The sequence below is a fragment of the Acipenser ruthenus genome, chromosome 5, assembly GCF_902713425.1.
Source record: "Acipenser ruthenus chromosome 5, fAciRut3.2 maternal haplotype, whole genome shotgun sequence".
In the NCBI taxonomy this organism is placed as follows: domain Eukaryota; kingdom Metazoa; phylum Chordata; class Actinopteri; order Acipenseriformes; family Acipenseridae; genus Acipenser; species Acipenser ruthenus.
Window position 1 is genome coordinate 38,514,928 of NC_081193.1, and position 14,984 is coordinate 38,529,911.

At 39.1% G+C, this 14,984-nt stretch overlaps 1 protein-coding gene and 2 non-coding genes across 3 annotated transcripts; all 3 read left to right on the forward strand.

The window, feature by feature from the left end:
* Positions 1 to 5,678: 5,678 nt before the first annotated feature.
* On the forward strand, positions 5,679 to 11,497 carry LOC117402457 (small ribosomal subunit protein eS12). The gene is made up of 6 exons (XM_034003601.3): positions 5,679 to 5,792; positions 5,924 to 5,962; positions 6,590 to 6,706; positions 7,455 to 7,557; positions 8,391 to 8,492; positions 11,410 to 11,497. Exons 2-6 carry the CDS (start codon positions 5,949 to 5,951, stop codon positions 11,470 to 11,472), a joined length of 399 nt encoding a protein of 132 aa, XP_033859492.1. The 5' UTR covers positions 5,679 to 5,792; positions 5,924 to 5,948; the 3' UTR covers positions 11,473 to 11,497.
* Positions 6,396 to 6,472, forward strand: LOC117403458 (small nucleolar RNA SNORD101). The gene has a single exon (XR_004544574.1). It is a non-coding gene; the product is annotated as a small nucleolar RNA SNORD101 (small nucleolar RNA).
* Positions 7,032 to 7,114, forward strand: LOC117403464 (small nucleolar RNA SNORD100). Its single transcript, XR_004544580.3, has one exon. It is a non-coding gene; the product is annotated as a small nucleolar RNA SNORD100 (small nucleolar RNA).
* Positions 11,498 to 14,984: the final 3,487 nt, after the last annotated feature.

Consider the following 14,984-nt stretch of genomic DNA (forward strand, 5'->3'; position numbering starts at 1 on the left):
AAAAAAGAAAAGGCATAATAGCACAGTAGTGACGTCAAATTGTCATAATTCCTCTAGAGGAAAATATACTTGAACTTTGACCCATTGGTCTCCTCGAGACCACTTTCAATTCAAACACAAAATGTATTGTTCTCAATCACTCGACAACACCCACTGTAGAGAAATGTTCATTAATGATCAACAAAATTTGATGTAAAGCTGGTACATTTGTATCTCAGAGAAACTGGAGATGAATGGCAAATTAAAGACATTCTTGTCAATGACTTTCAAAAATTCAATCACTCGACAACACCCACAATTCATTTTTTTAGGCACCAAATCTGTCTGTGTGATGATTTACAATCATCTTTCACCAAAGGGAACACCAACCAAGCGAGTGACACAAATCTTCGACTCAGACAGTGACTAATAAAAAAAATCATACCCCACTGAAACACATTTTCCTTAAAAATACGTTATTTTTTGCAGTTCATTATCTACCCAGTTTAATTCACCGTTCCTGAGTTATTACCTGTTTATTGTCTTTTTTATTACAGATATTAACATCCATGTATTATAAAAAAAAAATAGATAGGCTTCAGTGAGTTTATAAACTACTCGACCAAATGGTCTCATAGTTTATGACGTCACATAAACCCTAGATGGAATTATTTTCCTGTAACTCACTGAAGCCCATCTCTCTCTCTATATATATATGTTACGGCCAATGACGTCAATGGCCGGGCATTGTTGTCAGTGCCCAGGAGCAGCGGCCAATGACAGCATTGACCGGGCATTGACGTCATTGCCCAATTTTGTCGGTCAATGTTGTTATAAAGATCTAAATAACAACATTGGCCAGGCAAAGGTGGCATTCCCCAGTAGTAGTTGGTCAATGTTGAAAAAATCATATAACTACAACTAAAAAAAAAAAAACCTAAAAAAAAATGTATTGCTTTATTCAACCAAATAATGCTCTGACGAAATCTTTCATTTTAAATAATAAAAGTGAGATTTGGCAAAGTACAGTGTGTAGGAGTGTTTTATATTTTATACAATATAGCTGTATTCAAACAAATGTATTCAATATTAATAGAACCAACGACACAACTAGTGTTAAATTTTTTTTTTACAACAACATTTTTTCTTTAGTGTACTTATTGCAGCATGACAGATTACTATGACACTTACAGTTACACAGTTTTATGCAGAGCTCTTGATATGGCTGACTGGTGCACCATTACTCCACTCCCAGCCACTGAACTCTGTAGCTCCTTCAAAGTGATTGTTGGCCTCTCTGTGGCTTCTCTCACAAGTCTCCTTGTTTGAGCGCTGAGTTTTGAGGGACGGCCTTTTCTTGGCAGTGCCTGGGTGGCGTGATGCAGCTTCCACTTCCTGATTATTGATCCATCTGTGCTCACTGGGATATCCAAACACTTGGATATTATTTTGTACTCTTTCCCTATCTATGCATTTGTATTACTTTATCTCTAACTTCTGTAGAATGTTCTTTGGTCTTCATTTTCCTTCAGATTCACAGCCTGACCAATGATCCTTCAACATTGGGTTTTTTTTTCCAGAAAATGTGACAGCAACTTTAATGGTTCACAGGTGGAGGCCAATGGTAAGGTAATTGTGTCCTCGTTAGGGCATTTTCTTTCATCGGTGTAAACTGGGCGCTTCCACAGCACAGGGGTTGAATACTTATGCAAGCAAGATATTTCAGTTTTTTTTATTTTTCTTAAAAATATTTCCCAACATAAAACCAATGTCACCTTATAATAATTGATTTTGAGTTTCAGTGTTTTAAAATAAAATATCAAACAGAATGAAATTTCAAAGTACCATTTGTGGGTACTTTTGCAAAGCACTGTATATATATATATATATATATATATATATATATATATATATATATATATATATATATATATATATATATATACTGAGCATCAAAAGAAACGTATCACTTATATTTTGAGCATCAAAAGAAACTTATGATGTGATCAAAAAATGACAAACTCTGTTTTAGATCAGGTGCAGTGACTTTTTATTGTGCTGATTGGTTTCCACACAGTTTAGCTGTTCTTTTCCCACCGAGCTGTTATATTAATCAGGCAGGCTACTTCCGCGCCAGCAAACTGAACATCCTCAACAAAAGAGCCAGGAGTCTAGCTGTGGGAGTCTAGCGAGGGGAGGCCTGCGCCTAGACACTGTTGGAATAGATCCGAACCTAACAGCGCTCTGGAAGATGCCATCTACTAGTCAGGTCTGTACCCTCCACCCCACCGCTCCCACTGTGCCTATTTGTCTTGCCTGTCCTGCTATGACTGTCTCTCACATCCCTGTTCTGTCCTCTCGCCCTGGTCCTCTGCCCTCTCTCCGCCGCTGCTCCTCCAACCCCTGTAACCTCATCCCTCTGCCCCCCCCCCCCTCTGGTGCACTCTGGAACTGTCACTTTTCTGCTAACAAAGCTGATTTCATCTCTGCCTTTGCCTCCCACTTCTATCTTGATTTCCTTGCTCTCACTGAAACCTGGCTGGCCCCTAAAACACTGTAAATCCTGCCGCCCTGTCCTCTCTCTACGTCCTGTCCCATACCCCGCGTCTCACTGGACGGGGAGGTGGGACTGGTCTTCTCCTCTCTCCCTCCCTACTCTTTTCTGTCCCCTCCGACCTCTCCTCACTCACTGTTAATACCTTTGAATTTCATGCCGTCCAACTAACCTCTCCCTGTCAACTCCTGCTCATTGTTCTGTACCGCCCCCCTGGGCCTCTCACTCACTTTCTGGATGAACTCGACTATCTACTCTCCTCCCTCCCCTCTCTGTCTACCCGACTGTCCTGTTGGGTGACTTCAACATCCATCTCTCCAACCCCAGCCACTCTGCTGGATTCCTCCCTCTCCTTCACTCCTTCGACTTCTGTCTCTCTCCATCCCCCCCTACCCACAAAGCTGGCCGTCAACTGGACCTCACCTTCTCCAGGGCCTGCTGCCCCTCCACCCTCTCTGATCACTATTCCATCTCTTTTTCTGTCTCTCCCCTCTCTCCCTGCTCCTCCTACCCCCACTGTCACCTCTCGCCGTAACCTCCGCTCTCTCTCCTTCTCTGTCCTTGCCTCCACTGATCACTCTCACCTCCCTCCTGTCGACTCCTTCTCACAACTCTCTGTAGACTCTGCTACCTCCACCCTCTTCTCCTCCCTCGACTCCCTCTGTCCCCTCACCTCCCGACCTGCTCGCCCCTCCCCTCCCCAACCCTGGCTCTCCTCTGCGCTCCGCTCAGCTAGAATCACACTGCGATCTGCTGAAAAGAAATGGAAGAGAACCAAACTCCCTGCTGCCCTAGACCTCTACCACACTCTCCTCTCCTCCTTCTCCTCTACTCTCTCCTCTGCTAAATGTACTTATTTCCAATCTGTAACCCAAGCCTCCACTAACAACCCACGTAAACTATTCTCTACCTTCTCCTCACTCCTAAACCCTCCCCTCCCTCCTCCTCCCTCCTCTGTCTCCTCTGGTGACTTTGCCTCTTTATTCTCTTCTAAAATCTCAGATATCCACAAACTCTTTAACACCTCTCCCTCTCCCCCACCCCCTCCCGCTCCAACCCCTACAACCACTGCATCCCCTACTAACTCACCCTCCTTCTCCACCTTCTCTCCCCTCTCAGACTCTGACCTCTCCTCCCTGCTCCAGGGTCACAAACCCACCACGTGTGCCCTGGATCCCCTCCCCACTCACCTCTTTCAAGCTGCTTCTCCTGCTCTACTTCCCTTCATCTCCTCCCTTCTCAACACATCTCTCCTTTCTGGTCTCTTTCCCTCTGCCTTCAAACCAGCCTCTATCACTCCCCTCCTCAAAAAACCTACCCTCGACCCCACCTCCCTCCAGAGCTACCGTCCTGTTTCCTCCAGCTCTCTGCTTTCCTGTCCAACCACTCTCTGCTTGACCCTCTCCAATCTGGCTTCCGCTCTGCTCACTCCACTGAAACCGCCCTCCTGTCTGTCACCAACTCACTAAACTCTGCCCAAGCTGCCTCTCTCTCCTCTGTCCTAATTCTCCTCGACCTCTCTGTTGCCTTTGACACTGTCGATCACTCTATTCTACTATCCTCTCTCGCTGACCTGGGAATCTCTGGCACTGCTCTGGCCTGGTTCTCCTCCTACCTTTCCAACCACACTTACCAGGTAACCTGGCGTGGAGCAACCTCCTCACCTAACCCTCTCTCAACAGGAGTCCCCTAAGGGTCAGTCTTGGGTCCTCTCCTGTTCAAGCTTGCAATTCAACAGCTGAAATCACTCCATATCCAGTGTCCAATCAACAGTCTCACTAATTAGGTGATGTAAATTATTATTATTATTTTTTAATCTGTGCACTAGGCTTAGCATGATTAGGTGCTATATACATTTAATTTGTATTATATTGTACTTTAGTAATTTGAATAACAAAGTTTGATTAGTATATGCAATAAAACTGTTCGCAGAGAAGAATACTCAAATTCTCTGCAACTTAAGTTGAAAAGGAACTGAGACAAATAAGCAGATATGCAATGACACCCTACCCAGATCTTTCTTTTGCAGTCTTTGTAATGAACCAAATCCAGAACATTAACAGGGAAGATGTCCTTGCTGTTATGCGTTCCAAGCTGAACAATGAAGCTAAGATGTTCAAACCTTGATGTGACCAAGAATATTTAATAATTTTAGTTTACTGTGTTTTAAAACAGTGATGTGGGATTTAGGAAATACAGTACATAGTTTTACTTACAATGAGCTTATTGTGATGTTAACTTTAAGTCTTTTTATTGCTCAGTTTGCTTAATTTATTAAATAAATGATTACCAACATATATTTGCATTCCTTGTTTGTTTTCTACTACACTGTTTTATGCAAAATACATTAGGATTATTGTCTTGTGGGTACAGCATTACTCCTAAGAGCAACCCAATAGAAAATCTAGTTATAAAGTAAGAACTGTAGTAAACATATAGTTATAGCAAATATTTTCAGTGGTGTTATACTGAACATAGTCTTGCAGACAATGGTAATCTTAAAACACCACATGCAGGATTGTTATAAGAATGCAATAGTACTTTTACAGCAATTCTGTTGTGATGATGTGGAAATATAATCATTTAGGAAGGAAAACGTAATGTTATATAACCCTTATTGTAACTTTGTAGGATTACTGTAGCAAAGATATATTAGTTATGTGTGAATGCTAGGTATATATCTGTTAGGATTGTTATAGTAATCTAATAGAAACACTGTAGTAATCCTGCAGAATGTATTTAAGAATGCTATAGGAATATTCTCATAGGAGTACTATAATAACGCCATATAGGAATGTTGTAGCATGTTATTGAAATACTATAGAAAACCAGTAATCCTGTAGGAATTATATATTATTATTGATGGAATACTATTGGACTATTATAGTAATCTTACAGAAAACTTGTTGGATTACTGTAGTAGTAGTATAGGAATCCTTTAGGAATACTACAAGATTCCTATAAGAATTACACTTTTTTTTCTATATTATGTCCCAATTTACTATAGTAATTTTATTATAAGATTCATATAGTAATAATATATAATATTATTATTATTATTATTATTATTATTAATAATAATAATAATAATAATAATAATAATAATAATAATAATAATAATAATATTATTTCTCAGGCGATCTCAGCGGACAGACTTACTTTCTCGCCGAACGTCCGGGGTCCTACCACTCGCAAGGGTTTAAAAATATGACGTCACCGTTTTATGTTCTCTTTTTTCGCTGACAGAGAGGAAGGTTGGGTAAGTTTGAATGTGTCGCTCTGAATCTGTCTAAAATACAAAACATCATTCTGTTTAGACCAGGAAAAATTACAGATCCCACATGGACAGTAATAAATGAACTTATATATTTTTATATTCCTGCAATTTAGGTCCAACATCCACTGATAAACTACGATGGCCGAGGAAGGGTAAGTGTTGCTTTTTTTTTTTTTTAGTGTCACTTGCTGGTTGGCCAGGCAAGTAAACAGTTTAATGTTTTGCGACAAAATATATTTTAATAATACTTTTAAGAGAACAGTCTAGTTGTAGCATATACGTTGACCTTGTTTAAGCTCTAGAAAATATATGGCATTTCACCTAACCGAGCATACCGGCGGCATCCGAGTAAAATAAAGATAACCACGTGTTTCACTTTTTTTTTTAATAGTTGTGCAACCGTGTAATGTTTGCACGCTGTAACAGCAGTTTGTTAAAATGCATTCTTTTTAAATGTATATTCTTGTTAGTGGTGATTTAGTATCAGTTTCGTGCATACTGGTACATTGTAGATGCCGTTTACTCACCCAAGGCGGAAAGAGTTTACATTATATATTAGACTTGCACACTTGATAAAGCTACAGAGTTTAAATGATGATTTTTGTCTTTAGTCGGATACCCCTTCACTCAATTATGAGTGAGATACCTAGTCTGAAAAAAACCTGTAGCGATTTACTCTCATCATGTTCATCTTAACGATGATGTGATTAATAGGCTGCTTGCTTGGAATTTGAACCATTCTGAATATGCTAACCTTGTTGGTTCATGTGTTTTTAAAGCGTTGCTGCTGGAGGTGTGATGGATGTTAACACCGCTCTTCAGGAAGTGCTGAAGACCGCACTCATCCACGATGGTTTAGCCCGCGGTATCCGTGAAGCTGCCAAAGCGCTGGACAAGTGAGTTCATTAAATTTTGTTAACCTAACCACCTGGATGTGTCTGCACTTTATACCAAAATAACTATCTGTCCGCCCCCCCCCCTTAAGTTGACAGTTTTCTGACAACTAGTTATGTGACAGCAATTGTTTTATACCAAGGAAGACTTGGATAGTATTTATTGGCCTTAATTCATGTTTTGATTGTGTACAATATCGTTACTTAAGATAGTGACATGAGGTAGGCCTGAGATGAGGCTTGGATATAGTGACCTTTTATTTAATGTTAGAAATTACAGCATTATATTTTAATGTTTGCTAACTGTAGAGCGCATAGCGTTTATTGCAGTATCAATGATGATGACGTGGCTCCCTCTACTAAAATCTGTGAGGAATAATACCATTGTTACCCAGTTTTATCTGAGATACAATGTGTAGCTGTTTTGGATTTTAATTTTTGGTATAACCAGAAAATCGTTGTCCATTATTGGCACAAACTGACTGTGGTTGGTTAGAAATGTGCTTCACATTAATATAGCAGCATGATTTACATGATGGAAATCAGTTTTAGCCCTGGAAGCTTTATGCAGTTGTCCAATGTAAATATGCCACATAGTTATGCAAAATAAATAAGGCTTTGATATGGTAGATTGCAGGCTGTAGGTTATTTTCAGTCTGCACTTTACCCAAGTGAATCCAGTGTTGTAGGATTGGTCTTTTAAATTGGAAACTGCTTTGGCTCTAGATTCTGAAACGGTATTCTATTTTAGACGTCAAGCCCACCTCTGCGTCCTTGCTGGCAACTGCGATGAACCCATGTATGTGAAGCTTGTTGAAGCTCTCTGTGCTGAGCATCAAATCAACCTTATTAAGGTAGGCTTTGTAGCTTGTAGTGTTTTCTTTAATGGACAACTTTTCCTGTTGTGCATGGACTCTTTTTATAGTGCATATCAGTAGTGTTAATGAGCAATTACTGAAAGAATCAACTTGGTGAAAGCACATCCTATTTCAGTCTAAACCTCTAATCCTTCTGCACACTTTGGTTGTTAAGGTTATGGCACACAACTCGCATGCATAGAAAATTGCCATTGTTTTTGTCTAAGTTTTATAATAGGTCATTAAGAACAAAGTGAGAAATACAGAAGTTAATTTATGAAATGTAGGCAAACTACTGCTTATTACCTTTCATTTCAGGGCAGTGACCATTGGATGTAGTGGCTGCTGGATGGTGCAAAACAAACTTGAAATAGTAACAGTTAGCTTAATAGTGGCTGAAGTGAACTGAGGTTTTGTGTGAACAAATGGTGTTTGGGAATTGTTAATGAAAGTGTAACGTGGAGGTTAGTTAACGTAATGGATCAAGGATGAGAAATTTGGTAGAATTGTTTTTGTGTGCGAGGTTAAATTCTTTTGCACCCTCTAGTGGCTAGTACACAGACTGCCCTGACCTGAAAGGTAATACACTAATGTTTTCACCTATTTCATAAATAATTAATTTTTGTATTTCTCGCTTGTTGTTATTCTTAAGAACATAAAGTTTACAAACGAGAGGAGGCCATTCAGCCCATCTTGCTCGTTTGGTTGTTCTTAAATTGACTTACTAAGCTTAATGCAAAATTTTGCAGAATTTTCTATTTTGAGTGTGTTTAATGTGCCTGGTTATTAACTAGTTCTGTAGCGTTTCAACATTCTCCTTCCCCTTTCAGGTTGATGACAACAAGAAGCTTGGTGAGTGGGTGGGTCTCTGCAAGATTGACAGAGAGGGCAAGCCCCGCAAGGTGGTTGGTTGCAGTTGTGTTGTCATCAAGGTGAGGAAATGCTTAAATGTGTAGGTTGCTTTACTTTTGTAAGCACAGTCAAAACCACAATAGTTTGGTTTGTGCTTGTATTGTATTTCGCCAGTGTAACACGGGTGCTAAACTGAATGTGTTTTGCAGCTGTGATATGGAACTTGCTGGCAAAATTAAAATGCCAGGGTACGAGCCTTGAGGATTATTACTGGTATTCTTTGAGGTCCCTAAGAATGGAAACATTAGACTTGTGTATAAGCTTGTAATGGTTGTGCTTTTAAGTTTATAGCCTTTTCACACTAGCACACCCGAGCTGGAACCTGCAAGGTGGAACGTGACGTCAGTTGACCCAGGCGCACAAAGGAGTGGTGTGGATTTGTTTTTGAGAATAGATCCCTAGGTCGTATTGTCCGAAACGATAGTATACCGAAAGATTTTGCATGAAATATGGAACTAAACCTCAGCACGAAACAGTTGAGTCTTGTTTTTTTTTTGTTTTTTTTTCACGTTGCTGAATGCAAATACAAACTGAATAATTTCATATTAGTTAGATTAACTACTCCTAATAACTTAAGTTAGATAGTATTTGAAAAATGTCAGTAAGTACTTCAAAGAAAAAAAAAAGTCCTATTAAACAATCTAAATGTAACATTTAAAGATTTCTTTACAACTTGTTTTTATACATGTGATGTTAATATACTTTTTTTTTGTAACCCTTTGCAGTCTGTTTAAGTGCGTGTCAGGCGCGTCAGGTCCAATTTATTTTCATACGCGCAGTTAATTTAACACGCTGTTTTAAAAGTATTTTTTTCACAAACGGGTTTAAAAGGCCCTGCATATCAACAAAGCACTCACTAGGCATCTCCAGCCCCGCCCCACCCTTTTGTTCGCTATCGCTTTCACATATGCTAATTAATAAATAATAATAATAATAAATGTCGTACATACCAGTCAATCATCTCCTGATCACCCGTTTATATTACCACCTCCTAATATAACTCCTCAATAATGCAATCCAATTCATTATTTTATTACTGTAACATCTCAAAAAAGCTCTGCAAATGTCCGTGATAGTCTCTCTGCGCTGATACAGTAACAGCCAGCTTGTTTCCTTATGACCGCCCCTATGTGATGCCAGGGGCATGTATGACTATTCATGAGATACGCCATTTTATTTTTATTTTTTAATTATTTTTTTAAATCGGCTTTTTTTAAATCGGCTCATGTCGCTCCCACTCGGCCATTGAATGGTTTTCTCGGCTTTTTCCGGAGAAAAAACGACTAGAAACCCGTTTTTTGCGTTTTTTTGATTGTCGGACAGGGTCCGACAATGGACCGGATAGGAATAATTGCAATGTCGGACCAGGTCCGACAATGGACCGCAAAGGGTTAAATGACCATATTGAATGATTTTTCAGATACTTTTCACATTTTCAATATACATCTTAATTGGTCTTTTAAATTATATCTGTCTGCATTAAACAAACAATTTTAAAGGAGAAATACTTTGATAAATTGTGGCAAAGCTTAAACGTTGTAATATGTAAACTCGCCTTCATTCTGTGTGGGACTGCACATCGATTCCAGAAGACAAGTCGCTGAATTCAACATATCGGCGCTGGTCGTTGCAGGTCTGTGACCAAGAACCGAGTCCATTAAATCATAATATTTACTATTTTTGCAGTCTGACTTGCTTTATTGTGATATCTTTTTTTTTTTTGTGTAATCCTGTTTTTATTTATTTATTTATTTTAATTTTCACAACACTATTTTGCGCTGTGGTTTAGTCCCATATTTCTCAATTCCTGTGAAATCTTTTGGTAGACTAATTGTTTCGTAGAGTATGAGTTAACCCCACCCCCAGCCTTGCTCAGCACCGAGTCAGTACCAGATATCTTGCGAGGACAGTGTTTCATGGTTTCGGCTCGACAAAATGACAAGCGTGAAACTAGCCGTACCGTGAGGGCTCGGCTTGGATGTGCAAGTGTGAGAAGGCTATTACAGACACACTTCTGTATAGGCTAATACTGCTCCATTTGTTGACATGCAAATCTAGTACATGTTTGGCTTGCTTTATAAGCTGGTCCAATAGGAAATTGCGTGTGCATTTATTTTGAGGATTCCACCAAAAACAGGACGCTCTGCAAAACTATCCACCATTTGTACATTTTATTTATGAACATATCCCTACCTTAAGTGATGTAAGCCTTTCAAGACTGTAGCTCAAAAGACGCTTTTAATTCCCATTTGAAATGTGTTCTCACAGTCATCACATTGAAAACTGTACCAGATCAGCCATTCATTTCTCGCTGTAGGCTAATTGGACTTTTTTTCTGTTCTGTTCCTTATCTGCCTTGCTTCTTTCAATACTTGTACATGCCCCTTGCTTCCCAGATCCATTTTAACCCACATACCTTTGCATTATGTTTGGAGGTCAGTAAGTGACCCTAGAAAATGTTAGCGCCTAGCAACAGCTTCGTCCTCCTAGCGGTGTAACATTGAACACCTCTGAAAAGTTCATGAAGTACTGTACAATTCAAATGTTTTACAATTAATTTCAAATGCAATTACATTTAAGAAACTTATGCCACGGTCTAGTTTTATTTGGTTTCTTTTTATAGGTGGTTCAAGTAAAATGTATGCATATAAGTTCATTTTTTTTGCCTTCATTCATACACACCGACATACATGTACTTTTGCACCTTTTTAAAAAAATATTCTGTTCTTGTGAAAGAAAACAATAGTTGCTTTTTTGCAACCATCTGTGATTTGATTATTTTGTATGCATCAATACAATAAAGTAGAAAATGCAGTATAACGGTATTAATTTGCCCCTACTACCCGCTACAATTCCCTGAAATTTGGTTAAATATCCCCACAATTGTCTTGGTCCTGCTTTATAAACAATAAACTACACCTTTTTTTTTTCTTGTAGGATTATGGCAAGGAATCTCAAGCCAAGGATGTCATTGAAGAGTACTTCAAGGCCAAGAAATAATTCAAATAAACATTTGAAATTGCAATTGACTTGTTTCTTTTCAAATACTAGTTATGGATTTGGTGTTGGATAAAATGATTGCTGGTATTGTGACAGTTTGGGGATTCTCTGGGTTCATGGAATAACCTTTCAGTAATTTTACAAAGCAGGTTCAGCCACAGTGGCAAAGCTTCATATCGCTAACCTTTTGAGGTATATATTGACTTATTCGCAGGATGATATAAATCCTGTGTTTTAAATATTTCATAGTGATATTGATTACGTGCCTGATATGGATATCTGTGAGGACTAAATTTCTGCTGCATCGATAGTACTCAGAGTTAATAAGCATTTTGGGACGTGCGCTTGGTTGCAACTGGCAAATAGTAATATTCTCAAGCCGTTGCAACTGGCAACTTCATGTTTTCAGTGCTATGGGAACTACTTGGTGAAAATCTTTACCACCCTTTGCCTTGTGACCTAATACCCCTTTTTTTACTGGCACATCCAACCCGTGAGGGTTCGGTACGGGTAGGGGTGGTTCACTGGCTAGTTGTCGAGACAAAACGTGAAACTCCAGCCTCAAGACATTGAATCTGGCTGTGAATGCTCAGAATTGAGAAAGTTTATGCCTGAATTTCTGAGTTTGAAGCAAATGGACCTAAAGCGTGGGTACAGCACACAACTCACCCGTTCAAACACATTACCAAATTTCTCATCCTTGACCTTTATTATATTAATAAAAAAAAAAATGCAAAAATAAGACGATTCTAAACTTATTTATAAAAAGTCAAAGTACTATACAGCTGTACTATACATAGTACGACTTTTGTTGCACTATCCTTAAATGGGATATCTTTGGCAAATCATATTTAAAACCTTTTTTCTCCTTCAACAGAACTAATTGAACTTCAGCAAGTCGATAACAATCAGTAAAAAGTGGATTACAAAGACATTCCTAAATATCTTTACAAAATACAGCAGTACAAGATCCAGCTGTACCGTTGGTCTATTCATTTTTTAACACCATTTATTTGTGCATCTTTCAGCAAGCAGTTAATTAATAATTAATAACGGCTGTCTTTCATTGCGAGTGACGTTAGTAGCACGGCTTGGCTCTGCAGTGGAAAAACAGGCTTTTCTTAACCGCACCGTGATGGCTCAGTACGGCACTGGCACGGCTCGGTTGTGAGGTGAAAAAACAGCCCAGGCTGTCCTTAACCGCACCGTGAGGGCTCTGTAAGGCACTGGAACGACTCGGTTGTGTAGTGAAAAAACAGCCCAGGCTGTCCTTAACCGCACCGTGAGGGCTCAGTAAGGCACTGGCACGACTCGGTTGTGTAGTGGAAAAGAGGCGTAAGATGTTGCCATATGGGGTTCGTGTGATTTGTTTTCTGCATGATGGAAGACCGAACGCTTCCTAGATATTTGCTTCTTAGCTGGTACATGTATTCTGTGGTGTGTGTGTTTTATATATATATATGGCCAAATTTTATTGTGGGTGTCGAACACGATATTGTCTTAATGTTTGGTACATGGCTGTATTTCATTATAAACTTTGTTGCTTTTCTGCAAAGGAGAATCCGCCCATAACTAATATGTCATCAGCAAGCGCATAAAAGCTCTCTGTGTTATTCTTTCATGTCGCATCTTTTTGTTTCGGCTGCTAAGTCAAGCGCTGGGGGGCCGAAACGGGAGTTGACCCCTTAGATCCTGGAGGAAGGGCTGCCCTCAGCCACGGATTCCCTGAGGTTTCCCCCTAAAAAATAAAAAATATGTGAGTAGGGGGTATTTCCTTACCTCCGTGCTGAGCGGTTCTTATTTAGTTCTGCGGGGTGAGTTCTCGGGTTGGAGAGGCTGGGCTCTCTGCCCCAGCACAGTCATGCTATGGGGGACGGGCCGTGTCTCAGCTGCTGATTTTCATTAATTTCAATATTTGCGGGATAGTTGGCAGGGCGCCGCTGTGGAGCATGTTAATTATTTATTATTATTCATTCATGGTTTGGTGGACTCGTCTTTTCGGGGGGAGGTGGCCACTTTCTATCTCCGGCACTGGGATGCATGTAACTTGTTCATGTATTTCCAGCCAGCCTCGCGCAGGTAGCCATCGAGCACCCACGAATGAGGCCTTCAGCTAAATTTATCTTTCACTGAGTGCCCACCACAGTCATCTGGCCCTGAGCGCCCTTCACAGTTCATAAATCATCTGCAATTGCAATCATCATCATTCATTCATTGCCATTTATTCATATTGGATTCTCAGTGCTGAATTACTTTTTATTACCAGTAAGGAAGAACAAAAACTTTCAATGCCAATTTTAACGTTGATCAGTGATGCGGCTCTTTCACATATCCATGTATACAGTACATTCAAGTTCCATTTCCCTCAGACTTTTTTTTTCTCACCCCCACCCGGGAATTTAATTTATTTTTAAATGTTAAACTTGCAAAAACTTTTATTTAACATAGATTATACATATATATTATCGTTGATAAATGCCTATATGATAATCGAATAAGAAATTAGGTTGCCGAATACACTACAACAAATTAGTGACTAATTTAACTGCCTTTTTTTATATTCCACAACTATTTCAATAGTAAGAGAAAAGAAACACAGTCAGACACAAAGGGTAAATGCAGCTTTTTAGAAGTTGTTTAAGATGCCTAATTAAAGCACATAGTGGTCTAACATTTTCACACACGTGCCTATTGTTTCAGTGTCACGGATTACTGACTGAAAATTGAAAGTCTTACACTCTCATGCAGGTAAAGGAAATGTGTGCCACATTTTGAGGTGTTCTAATACATTTGCACACTGCTGTATATTTTAGGTACCAATAATGAAAAAGCTAATACTGTAGGAAACCCCAATGGGAAGCCAGAGTTTGCTTAACTCTACTGCATAGATACAAAAAAAGTATGCTTCATTCTAGTCAACTGCTGTCACCGTGTTACACTTAATGTTGTGTCTCTGTTCTGATAATGTACCAATAACCCTCCAACGTGAGCCAGTCTGTTTCCAGGGCAACTCCCTCTACTTATTTTGAGAGAACATGCTGTAAACAACAATTTACTATGGCTTCAGTAAAGAGGTTAGTATTTTTACCCCATTTTGTTAAAATAGAAGATTAGGGCCACAATACAAAGTTTGAATAATTGGTAGAGATCAACAGGGATCATTTAGTACCATGATATCTTTAATAACATCCCATAAATAAACAAAATATAACTTCCCATTTTTAAGTGTGTATGCACTGTAGGCCTGGGGTTCCTTTTATTGTCATCTGTTTACAAACAGCTTTATTCTCTGAGGATGTTGTTTTAAAATGTTTTGTATCAGCTACTTACTACCTTGATGTTTAATTAAGTTCTAAGGATAATATATAGCATGTTTAGGGTTTCTGAATTGATTGATTTTCTATTTGCAGGTTAATTTTTCCAGCTGGGGGATACATTTATAGCTATTACTTGAGAACCATCCATCCAATTATAATGAAGCTGGGTGAGAAAATTATCTCAATCTTTAGAAT